General features: G+C 43.2%; 1 protein-coding gene across 1 annotated transcript; it reads left to right on the top strand.

The window, feature by feature from the left end:
- Nucleotides 1-424: 424 nt before the first annotated feature.
- Nucleotides 425-838, top strand: LOC119246774 (26S proteasome complex subunit SEM1-like). The gene has a single exon (XM_037513113.2). The coding sequence runs from the start codon at nucleotides 476-478 to the stop codon at nucleotides 686-688; it is 213 nt and encodes a 70-aa protein (XP_037369010.1). The 5' UTR covers nucleotides 425-475; the 3' UTR covers nucleotides 689-838.
- The last annotated feature ends 11,223 nt before the right edge of the window (nucleotides 839-12,061 follow it).

Raw genomic sequence — 12,061 nt, 5'->3', positions numbered from 1 at the left:
TATTTTTATTTATGCATACAAGAGCTGGGGTACAGGCCAGAGGTCTAGGGGGAGGTGAGAGGATTCACCAGAGACAGAGCAGGAAACAAATCAGGCAGATCAACTGAAACACACTGCTGAGGGGAGCAGTGGGTGAGAGAGGAGAGTCTGCTGTGCCATGTGGGTCAGCTCCCTGGCCAGGGATTGAACTCGTGCTGCAGTGACTGCGGCTAGCTTCACAGTGCTGCGTCTTAACCCCTTGTGCCACCAGGGAAACCCCTGCAACAAAATTTTAAAGAGAAAATGACAGAAATCACTTAGCATTGTAGCAGAATTGTGTTTTTCTTTGAAAATTACTCGAGATGGTGTATGTGATAACTCCCTGTTAACAAGATTATTTGCTGAGAGCTGGCCTCCGAGGTGGCAGCGGCGGTGAGGAAGAGTGTGAGATCCGAGTTTCTGACGGGCCTGGAGGTTTGGGGCGCATAGGGTCGCCATGTCAGAGAAAAAACAGCTGGTAGACCTGGGTCTCCTGGAGGAGGACGACGAATTCGAGGAGTTCCCTGCGGAAGATTGGGCTGGTTTGGATGAAGATGAAGATGCACATGTCTGGGAGGATAATTGGGATGATGACAATGTAGAAGATGACTTTTCCAATCAATTACGAGCTGAACTAGAGAAACATGGTTATAAGATGGAGACCTCATAGCATCCAGAAGTGTTGAAGCAACCTAAACTTGACCTGTTTACTAAATTCCAGGACAGAGGACCCAGGATGGAACACTTTTAAAAATTACATGTTTATTTCATTACCTGTTTGAACTTATTTTTGTTTTTGTAACACAAAAAATAAATGTTTTGCTCTTAAAAAAAAAAAAAAAAAAAGATTATTTGCTGAGCTACTGAAATCTCTTGCCGCCCAGAGTAGGGTGTAGCAGAAGGCGCTCTTCTCAGGAGAATAAGCAACAGCTCACAGCGAAGGCTGCCATCTACTGGATTCCCTAATATTCTCTGGAATAGTACCAGGAATTCTCTTTTGTGACTTTTGGATACTGTTTTCTCCATTCCTGGGCATTCCCTCCCCCCAACTCTGGCCCCATTTTAGCACAGCATAAACAGAGCACAGAATTCCCACGGGGCTGTGGCTTCTGAGCTGGTCTCGTGATGCTTGTCTCCCCTTGTGGGTCTCTGTGCCAGTCACTGACTGCTAATGAAGACAGTATGACAGCAGTGGGATGTCCCTTTGAGATTAGCTTACAAAAGACTGTGACTTCTGTCTGGGACACAAATTCTCTCTCTGGTGCCGCTTGCTTGTTTGCTTGCTTGTTCTCATGAAGCCAGCTGCCATGCTGTGAGCTACCCTGTGGGGAGGCCCGCATGGCAAGGAATCAAGGGCAGCCACTGGCCAATAACCAGTGAGAGGCTGAGGCCCTCATTGGATGCTCAGTCCAAGAGCTTGTGAGCAATGCAGCCCTGCCTGTAGCCACATGTGTGCTCTTGGAAGCAGGTCCTTGCCCCAAGGAGCCTTCAGATGAGACTGCAGCCCTGGCTGCCACCTTGGCTGGAGCCCCATGAGAGAACTTGGTTCCTGACCCACAGAAACTGGGAGAAAATGAATGTTCTTGTTTGCAGCCATTAACTTCAGGGATAATTTGCTATGCAGCAGGAGATGACTAATGCAAGGGCCTCACTAATTTTGATGGAGTTTCAAAAGCTTCAGAAGTTTCCAGTTTGAATTTGTTTTACTCAGCCTCATAAAGACTTTCTATGGTGCCTGCCCGGTTGGCCTGTTAGACCGTTCTTCTCCAGGGGAGCATTCCTGGAAGCTTCTTGGGCTGTCTGGTTTATTTTCCTGCAAAGAGGATGTCAGCTTCTCACTGGTTATTGTTGTTAAATATCAACAGAAGGCAGGTGTTTATCACAGACCAGGTGAGCAAGCATGTTAGGGTCACTACACTTTCCAGAATAACAGGCATTATTTTTATGATTAATTTTCAGTTGTAAGAAAAAACACGAACACATATTCTTTATGAAACCATACACATAGTAAATACAGAGTCCTTTCCAGCAGTAACCTGATCTAGGTCCATCTCTTCCCCACTCTTTATTATGAGTTTGAAGTAAATCGTTCTGGAACTTAAAAAAATTATATAAACATGCATGTGCTTGTTTTACAAAAGTAATACTCTCTTGCAATGTCATTTACTTTTTCCACTCCTTACTTTTTTGTTTTCACTCAATCACCTCATCCAGTTCTGAAATCCCTATTGATACCTGTGGATCTAGTTCATTTTTTTTTTTTTTTTTTTTTGTGGGACCCTCTCCGGTGGCCTGGGATCGAACTGGTGCTGCAGAGGCTGCGGCAGCCTCGCAACCCAGCGCTCAACCGCTGCGCCACCAGGGGAGGCCCTCTAGTTCATTCTTAGTTATGAAATGAAAACACCACATTTTACTCATCTGTCTTCCTGCTGATGACCTTTAGATTGTCCCTAGATTTTCACCAGGATACTCAATGCTTCAGTGAACATCTACCTGTCTGTACCAGAGCAAGTTTTATAGGGCAGACACCCAAGGGAGGAGTTGCTGGGCCATTTAATATGCACACCGTCATGTTGCTTGACAAAATGGCTCTGCCAAATTATACTTCCTGCAGTAATGAAAGTACCTGTTTGCTCCAAACCTTGCCAAAATGTATTTTCCAGTCTGGCAGGTGAAAAATGATTTCTTATTGTTTCAATCTGCCTTCCCGATGATTAGTGAGGTTGAAACATTTAAAAAAATCTTTCCACATATTTATTGGCAGGTTTTCTCTCATTTTTATAGGGTCCCCATGAGTGTGGGTATGTGTGTGCGTGTGTGTGTGCGGGTAGGGGAGTAAAGTAGATTTGGACTTAGATGCCAGCTACCCGGGGAGTTACATACCAGTTCTGAAAACATTAAGTGTCTGTTGCTGATAGCACTGAATGAGCTTGTGAGAAATTGAGATCAAGTGCAGCCTCTCCCTTTGCGGGAGGAAGAAGAGTCACTAGTTTCGGTCAGGACATTAATCTCTAAAGCCACTGGGTTTATCCAGCACAGAGTCTGCTTGCTCCTTCCCAGTACTGCTGTGTGAAGGCAAAACAAAGGGATTTTGATGTTGACTTGATTAATTATCTCTGATCAATGCAAAATAGGTTACTGCCACACTATGGGGGCAGGCAGGGAGTGGATGGAACTCAGGGCTCCCCTGGGCCAAAGTTATTGGAAGACTGCTGGACACCTAGACAGGCGTCAAGGACAGACTCTCAGGAATGAAAGTTCGGAGCACCTCTTGCCAGCAATGCAAAACGATTTTGGACTGGATAATGGGGAAACCTTATAACTAGTTGCAAGTACAAAGAGCCTCGATTTGTTTTCCTTGCCAAATATGGATATTTATTAATTTTAAGAGACTCTCTCATGTCTTTGACAGACTCCATCCTCAAGATAGATGAAGATGGATAAACTTGCTGCTTAGCCCATAGGTTACAGAATTGTGATGGAATTAGAAGAGGAGCTGGTCTGATCCAAAGATCTTTATCTTGCAGCTGGATGCAGAAATTGAGGAGACTTTTGGTGTCTGTCTCTTTGGGAACTGTGAATGCATTTTGTGTCGGGGGGAAATTCACATCATTTCAGAATTGTTGAAAGTGTGTACGTGGGACGATGGGTGATGTGAATAATGAGTGACCAAAGGGATGGTGTTTATGGTGTTTGGTGAGGGTAAAGGGGCACCGGTCCATGTACATTTGTCCTCCCGAACAGCACGCACAATTACTTCTGAGCAATTCCCTAGGTGTGTACGCTCTTGGTGGATGATAAATGTGAATCTGGCAGAACTCCGGCTACAGAAACTAGAGAGGCCCCTGAAGGCTCCATCTGCCAGATTCTTCTTTTAATCTCTGCAATAGAGCCAAAGTGTCAGCATGTTGCCTGAAGTATGTGAGGGTGACTCAGTCTTCTGGAACTTTTAATCTTTTAATCCTAAACAGAGTGAAGCCAATCAATTCATTTATTCCAGTGGCTGTGCTGGGAATGGTTGTCGAGCTATTCCATCTACAGAGATTCTACAACTCCTTTGCTTCTGTTTTCTTCCATCGGATGACTTTGCTTCAATTTATTTCTCTATTCTCTATCAGCATCTGGGACAATCTTAAATCTGGCTGCCATGAACATTCTTACACTTCTTTTTGCTGCACATGTTCCCACATTTCTCTTAGGCATATACCTTGGAGTAAAATTGTGGGTTGCAATTGTAATAGAGATTAAACCGGAATCTTTGGTTAATTCAAATCTAATGGTAAATGGTATTTTTTGTTTGTTTGTTTTTTTAAGATTTATTTATTTATTTATACAAGAACCGGGGTACAGGCCAGATGCAAAGGTGGGTGAGAGGATTCACCAGAGACAGAGTGGGGAACAGAACAGGCAGATTGATGAAATACACTGCTGAGGGGAGCAGCGGGTGAGATAGGAGAGGTTTGCTGCGCCATGTGGGACCCTCGCCGGCTGGCGGGGATCGAACCTGCACTTCACAGGCTGCGGATAGCTTCATAGAATGGCGCTCAACTGCCTGCGCCAACAGGGGAGGCCCTGGTAAATGGTATTTTTGCTTACTTCCTGGACCATGCAGGGATCTTAGAACATCCCATTTATACCTCTTCCTGACCACATACTACTGTGGTTGTATATAGTTAGGTTCTCAAAAAACAATATTAGTGTTATATTGTACTCCATATTAATTTAGAACTTCTCACCTATTTACCATTTCACTTGCTCTTCATTCCTTCCTGCAAATCTAAACTTCCATCTTTGATCATTTTCCCTCTGTTGCAGCAATACCCAGGATTTCCTTTAAGGAAATTCTGCTGGTTATGAATTCCATCAGTCTTTTGTCTGAAAATATTTTTCTCTTGCCTTCATTTTTGGAGGCTATTTCCATTCACTATATAATTCAGGATAGGCAGTTATTGACTCTTAACACTTTGAAGATATTTCATTTTCTTCCAACTTGTTCTGTTGGAGAAATTATTTGTCAGTTTTAATATTGCTCCTGTGAAGGTAATTGTCTTTTTTGGTGAGTCTTCTTTTAGGATATGTTTCTTTGTGTTTTTTTTCTTTAGCAGCTTGACTGTAATGTGCTGAGATGTGATATTATTTGTCTTTATCCTGCTTTAGATTAATAGCAGTTCTTGAAATATGGCTCATATGTTTCATGGGTTTTGGAAAGCTTCCAGTCATTATTTCTTCAAAGATTTCTTTGTCCCCATTTTGCCTCTTTTTTCCTTCTGGGACTCCGATGACCCTTTTGTTGGGTCTTTTCATCATGACTTACATTTCTCTTAGGCTGTTTTCTGCGTCCCCCTGTTCTTTGTCATGGATTTTTTTTTCCTCCCAGCTTGTATCTTGTTTTCTCGGTAACTGTGTGTAATATTTTGCTAAGCCCATCAATCAAGTAATTAATTTTAATTACTGTATTTTTTGTTCTAGATTCCCATTTGATTGTTTTCATAGTTTCTAATTTCTATCCAAAATGTTAAATCTTTCAGTTCTTTGAGTGTATTAACCAGAGTTATTTTATTTTATTATTTTTATTTTTTTAAAGATTTATTTATTTATGCATACAAGAGCTGGGGCACAAGCCAGAGGTGTGGAGGGTGGGGGATGAGAGGATTCACCAGAGAGAGTGGGGAGCAGAACAAGCAGATCTACTGAAATACACTGCTGAGGGGAGCAGTGGGCGAGACAGGAGAGGTCTGCTGCGCCATGTGGGTTGCTCCCTGGCTGGGGATAGAACTCGTGCTGCGGTGGCTGGTGATAGCTTGATAGTGCGGTCTTTTACCTCTGTGCCACTAGGAAGGCCCCAACCAGAGAGTTATTTTAAATTTGGAATCTAATAACTTCATTATCTAAATCTCTTTCGGTTCTGCTTCTCTCTCTTTTTTAAATTTTTAAAAAATTTTTAAAAGATTTTATTTATTTATACAAGAACTGGGGTACAGGCCAGAGGTGCAGGAGGGTAAGAGAATTCACCAGAGACAGAGTGGGGAGCAGAACAGGCAGACTGATGGAAAACACTGCTGAGGGGAGCAGCAGGCGAGATAGGAGAGGTCTGCCACGCCATGTGGGTATCTCCCTGGCCGGCTGGGAATCAAACCCACACTGCAGAGGCTGTAGACAGCTTCACAGCGCATTGCTCAACCCGCTGCACCACCTGAGAGGCCCTTTTTTTAAAAAAATATTTTTTTAAAATATATTTTTTATTTTTTATTTATACAAGAGCTAGGGTACAGGCCAGAGGTGCAGGAGGGTGAGAGGATTCACCAGAGACAGAGAGGGGAGCAGAACAGGCAGACTGATGGAAAACACTGTTGAGGGGAGCAGCAGGCAAGACAGGAGAGGTCTGCCGTGCCATGTGGCAATCTCCCTGGCTGGCCAGGAATTGAACCTGCACTGCAGAGGCTTCAAACAGCTTCACAGGGCTGTGCTCAACCTGCTGCATCACTAGGGAGGCCCTGCTTCTCTTTTTTATTTAACATTTATTCTTTTTTTTTTTTATAAAGAGGCATGTGTTTTTATTTATTTATTCGTTTGTTTTGTTTTTATACATGCACTGGGTACAGTCAGAAGCGCAGGAGGGTGAGAGAATTCACCAGAGCCAGAGCGGGGAGCAGAGCAGGCAGAAGGACCGAGGTACACTGCTGAGGGGAGCAGCGGGCGGCAGGAGAGGTCTGCGCGCCATGTGGGACCCTCATCTGGTGGCCGGGGAGCAGCCGGGGATCGAACCGGCGCCTCAGAGGCTGCGGGCAGCTTCGCAACCCAGCGTTCAACCGCTGCGCCACCGGGGAGGCCCTAACATTTATTCTTGAAGGATATTCTTACTGAGCATTGATTGTCAGTAGACTGTTCTTTTTATTTACATCAAAATTTATTGATTTACCAAATGATAAAATTGGGGGGGGGAGTACAGCTTTACACTTTAACATGGGCACACGCGACTCCCCCCCCACCCCACGTGCCCACGTACTATCACACCCCTCTATCCCCTCCTCGCCTCATCTCCCCTTTTCCCTTCTGGTAACCACCAGATTTTTCAGAATGTAAGAGTTATTTTTGTTGGGTTTTTGGCTGTTATTTTCTTTCTGTTCACTGAAATTATCTTTGCATTTTCTTCTGACCTCTGTTATTTTTGTTGAAAAGTCCACTGTCAGCTTAACTATTTTCCTCTTTGTAGGTAATTATATCTTTCTACAATTTCCTCCCTTCTGATACTGTACTCTTTGGAAGCAAGACTCTAAGCACAACCCACGCTCAAGGGGTAGGGAGTTCAGCTTCACTTCTTTGAGGGGAAGTGTCTGCATCAATTATCTCAAATTCTCTGTACAGGAGGTTTGTCTGTTCTCCCCCATTCCTTTCTTCAATTGTATCAGTGTGGACTCATGGATATTTATTTTATAAATATAACTGTAGGTTATAATTCACTACTCCATTATTTGTTTTGTTTCTCTTGTCCAGATTGTTCCAGGTCTGGCCACTGGCAGCTCCTTCAGATGGTCTCCTGGGTTCCTTCGACACACTTGCATCATTCTGAGTTTTGAGTACTTCCTTACTTTCTGGCACTTAAGGCTCATCTTGTATTTTTCCTGTCTCTGTCCTAGAATCAACCATTTCTCCAAGGAGCACTGATTCTTTTTGTTGGAGAACAGTATTGGAAACCAGCGTTTCCAAGAAGTATTTTTTTTTTTTAAATAGTTTCTTCTTCTTGCAGATATTTTCAATCATGTATTTTATTTCTCTAAATAAGGTAAGCACCTTTTTCAGCTGATCTCTTTCTGAACTTTTGGTCAGCCTGATTCTTTTTGGTCAGTCTGAACTTTTGGTGAGTCTCTTCTTTCAACAGGTTCCCACTCATGGTGATTTGTTCTCTTATAAGTTTGGCTAGTTTCTAGTTTATACTGGTCACTATTATTGAAAAATTAGTTTAGAGATTCACTGAAGCCTAGGATGAAGCTGCTTTTTTCCCCCCCAAATGTTTGCATTTGCTTCTTCTTTTGGAGGTGTTCCCGGTCTGGAACTACTTTTCATCAGGTACACAGCTCAGTTTCTTAAAACTACTCAGGCAGTGTGAACCTGAACTGCAAGTTCATGGTCATAACTTAACAGGGAAAGATTTTTCCCCTTCCTTCTTCTTCTTCTTCTTCTTTTTTTTTTTTTGGCCTGCTCAAAATATCACCAAGCCAGTGGGGTCCAAACTGAACGTGGGAAAGGCCTTCTATTATTTTCTCTACCTTGGGCAGGCCCTGGCATTGTCTTGTGTCCAAATTTTCCCTTTAAGTCACTAAAATCACGTACACATGTTCCTTATTAGCAAACCCCTTGGGGTAAAAGTGATTCTGCATTTTGAAAGTGTTTCTTTACATAGACCCCTGCTTTCACTTGGATTTTAGCCTGTATTTCTTTACTTTTCCATGAACTTTTTAATACTCGCAGATTTAAAAAATTTTACATGTATTTTTAGTTGTTTTCAAGGGTAGTGATTGGAACATATAACACAACCCATCTTTCCTGGATACAGCCTTTTCAATTGAGGGATTCCATCTTTCTTTAGTTCTGGAAAATTCTCACATCTTATCTCCTTACATATTGTTACTTCCTGGTTCTTTCTAGTTTCACTCTCTGGAATTCTCATTAAATATGTTTTGGTACCTCTCCATCTATCCTCCTAGCTTTTAATTACTTTTTCATATTTTCAGTCTTTTTATCAGTCTGCTTCCTGAGTGATTTCCTCAGCACTGCCTTCGAAATCACTACTACACTCTGTGCTCATTCTCTTGTTTATCTCATGTCAGTTCTGATTTATTCCCTACTCTGCCCTGTTCCTTATTCCAAGGCTGCATCCGCCATCCACTCTAGGTAGGTTTGGGCAATCGGAGGAGCCACTGGTAGATGATTCGAGGGTGAGGGAGAGGAGAAACCAGCGTATTTTTCGCCCTCTGTCTTGGCTTTGGGCAAGGTCTCTGGAAGTGACTGCCTCCTCCGGGCCGCCATCTTCTGCCAGATCTCTCCACCTTCCTCTGGCCCAGGTCCTGTTGCGGCTCTAGTTCCCATCAGATTATTGGAAATGCTGCTTCTGCTGACACAACCTACTCTCTAGTCCCTTCAGTCACAGAGCTTGTAGCAGCTTCCTGCTTTTTTTTTTTTTTTTTTTTTAAATATCTGAGACGCCTCACCCTCCCTCCTTGCTTCTCGGTTCCTCCATCACCGGCATAATGCATTCCTTCTATCACATTCCCTCTGTTGAAACTACCTAGAGAGACATTTCTTTTCCTGGCTGGATCTTGTCTAATACATCATCTAAAAGTTATTTTATTGTTTTTTTTTTGTTGTTATTAATTTCCAAGACTTTCATCTGTTCTTGATTCATAGCCACCTGCTTTTGTTTGTTGATTTTGAATACAGTTATTTTAAAATCTTTTCCAGATTGTTCTATTATTTCTACTTTCTTTTATGTGATTCCTCTTCTATGTTATCTTCCTTTTGTGGTGCTGGGTTTCATTGTGGCCTTTGACTTTTTTTTTTTTAAGATTTATTTATCTGTGCATACAAGAGCTAGGGTGCAGGCCAGAGGTGCCATGGTGTGTGTGTGTGTGTGTGTGTGTGTGTGTGTGTGTGTGTGTGAGAAGGAGAGAGAGAGAGAGAGAGAGAGAGAGAGAGAGAGAGAGAGAGAGAGAGGAGAAGAGAGAGAGGATTCACCAGAGACAGAGTGGGGAGCAGAAGAGGCAGACTGACTGAAATACACTGCTGAGGGGAGCAGCAGGCGAGTCAGGAGAGTTCTGCTGTGCCATGTCGGTTAGCTCCCTGGCCTGGGATCAAACTCATGCTGCAGTGGCTACAGATAGCTTCATAATGCTGAGACTTAACCCCTTGTGCCACCAGGGAGGCCCCTGACATTTTTTTTTTTTTGAATGCTATTCTCATGGGGGATTTTGTCTGTCCTACTCATTGTCCCTAGAAAGTGGTTTCATGATTGCTTCAGCTCAGTGTTTTGAGAACAAAAGTCAGGGCTCAGGAATTTTGCCCTGTGGGCATATCACAGTTCCAAAGCAGGAGCTCGCACAAGATGTCTCCCTTGAGGCTGGCTGTGCAGCTCTCTCTGCTCTCTTGCTCTCTCACAGGCAAGTGGTTGGTTTTTAACAGCTGTCCCACAAAGTTAGACAGGCCCTGCTCAGCCTTCAGTCATAGTGGGGAGAGCGTGAGACCCGCGCATCAGTTGCCCCACTGGGAAGAGGGGGATTGGTGGTTCCTTATTTCTGGGTGGGAGTTGAAATTTCAAATTTTACTATCTGGGTCAAGTCCTTCCTGGTCTCTGTGGGCCCACGCATTAAGCGAGCCCTTAGTAGTTTCTGGCCCTCATTTTGTTTTGTTTTTTTAAACATTTATTTATTTATACAAGCACTGGGTACAGCCAGAGCGGGGAGCAGAACAGGCAGAAGGACCCAAGTACACTGCTGAGGGAGTAGCGGGCGGCAGGAGAGGTCTGCGCACCATGTGGGATCCTTGCCGGCAGCTGGGGATCGAACCAGCGCTGCAGAGCCTTTGGGCAGCTTCGCAGCCCAGCGCTCAACCGCTGCGCCATTGGGGAGGCCCTATTTTGTTTTTTAAATATAAGTTTTTTTTTTAATTGAGGTAACATTGATTTATAACACTGTATTCAGGGGAGTAGTTTCACACCTCCTCAGAGGTGTGCTAAGTCATGCCTACTGCCAAAGCTCCAGTAATTCTCCATCATAGTTCATTGGACTCTCTCCCCTTGCCCTGTGCCCCTTCTCTGGATCAAGATTTTTTAAACATTTACTGAATATTTTCTGAAACACCGTATTTCTTATCTTCATATAGTTGAAACAGAGTGAGGAAAGTTTAGCATACTATTTACCCTGAGTCAACACAATATTTAACCATATCCAGTGGAAAGCTTCTCTGCTCATTGTCCTCTGTGGAGCGTGTTTTCAACGCAGAATCTCAGGCCCACCTGAGAACTGCTGAATCAGAAGCTGCTCTTTAACAAAATCCCCAGAAGACTCATATACTTATTAAAGTTTGAAGAGCACTTGTCTAAAGGTCAGTTGGTTTCTGAATACCCAACCTGAACAAAATTAGACTCATACACTTTTTCTCCATCTTCTACCACTTCCATGTGAAACTTTAGTTACAGTTTGGTGATGAAGACCATAATTTTTTTCTTAAAGATTTATTTTATTTATACAAGAACTGGGGTACAGGCCAGAAGCACGGGAGGGTGCAAGGATTCACCAGAGATAGAGTGGGGAGCAGAACAGGCAGATGGACCGAAAACACTGCTGAGGGGAGCAGCAGGCGAGGCAGGAGAGGTCTGCTGCGCCATGAGGGTATCTTCCTGGCTGGCTGGGAATCGAACCCACGCTGCAGAGGCTGCAGACAGCTTCACAGCACTGTGCTCAACCCGCTGTGCCACTGGGGAGGCCTAAGACCACAATTTTTGCAAGGAACAATAATTTAGGCCTAACACATATTTTTCTGATTTCTTTGCTCTCCCTTGTATCCCATAACTCCTTTTGGTTTCTTTTTTTCTCGTTGTTGAAGTTCTCTTGGAGCATCTGGCATAACATTTTTGAGCCCTTATAATCTGAAAATGTCTTTGTTTTGCCCTTGTTCTTCGACAATATGAGTGGATACAGAACTCAAAGTTCAAAGATTTCTCCCTCATCATTTCGTAGATATTACTCCACTCTCTTCTTACTTTCATAAAAAAAGAAACCTTTTCATTTTGAAAAATATTAATCTTACAGAATAATACAGGGAATAATGTAACCAGCCCTCATGTATTTATCACTTCAATTGTCAATATTTTTGCATCCATTTTGCTGATGGGAACTCTTGAAATGTGCCAGAAAATGGTCCTTGTGGTACAGAGGTAGAAAAAAAATTCTCCCAAAATACTCAGAGAAAGTGAGGGGAAGGGAATAAAAGAAAAGGAGGCTCCATTGTGATAACAACTATGACAAAGATGGGCCTGGAGCGCCATTTC

This window comes from Talpa occidentalis, unplaced genomic scaffold (genome assembly GCF_014898055.3).
Source record: "Talpa occidentalis isolate TD23 unplaced genomic scaffold, MPIMG_talOcc4v2.1 talOcc4.15, whole genome shotgun sequence".
Lineage (NCBI taxonomy): Eukaryota > Metazoa > Chordata > Mammalia > Eulipotyphla > Talpidae > Talpa > Talpa occidentalis.
The sequence above is the reverse complement of the archived record's forward strand: the minus strand, read 5'-3'. Positions and strand labels throughout refer to the sequence as shown.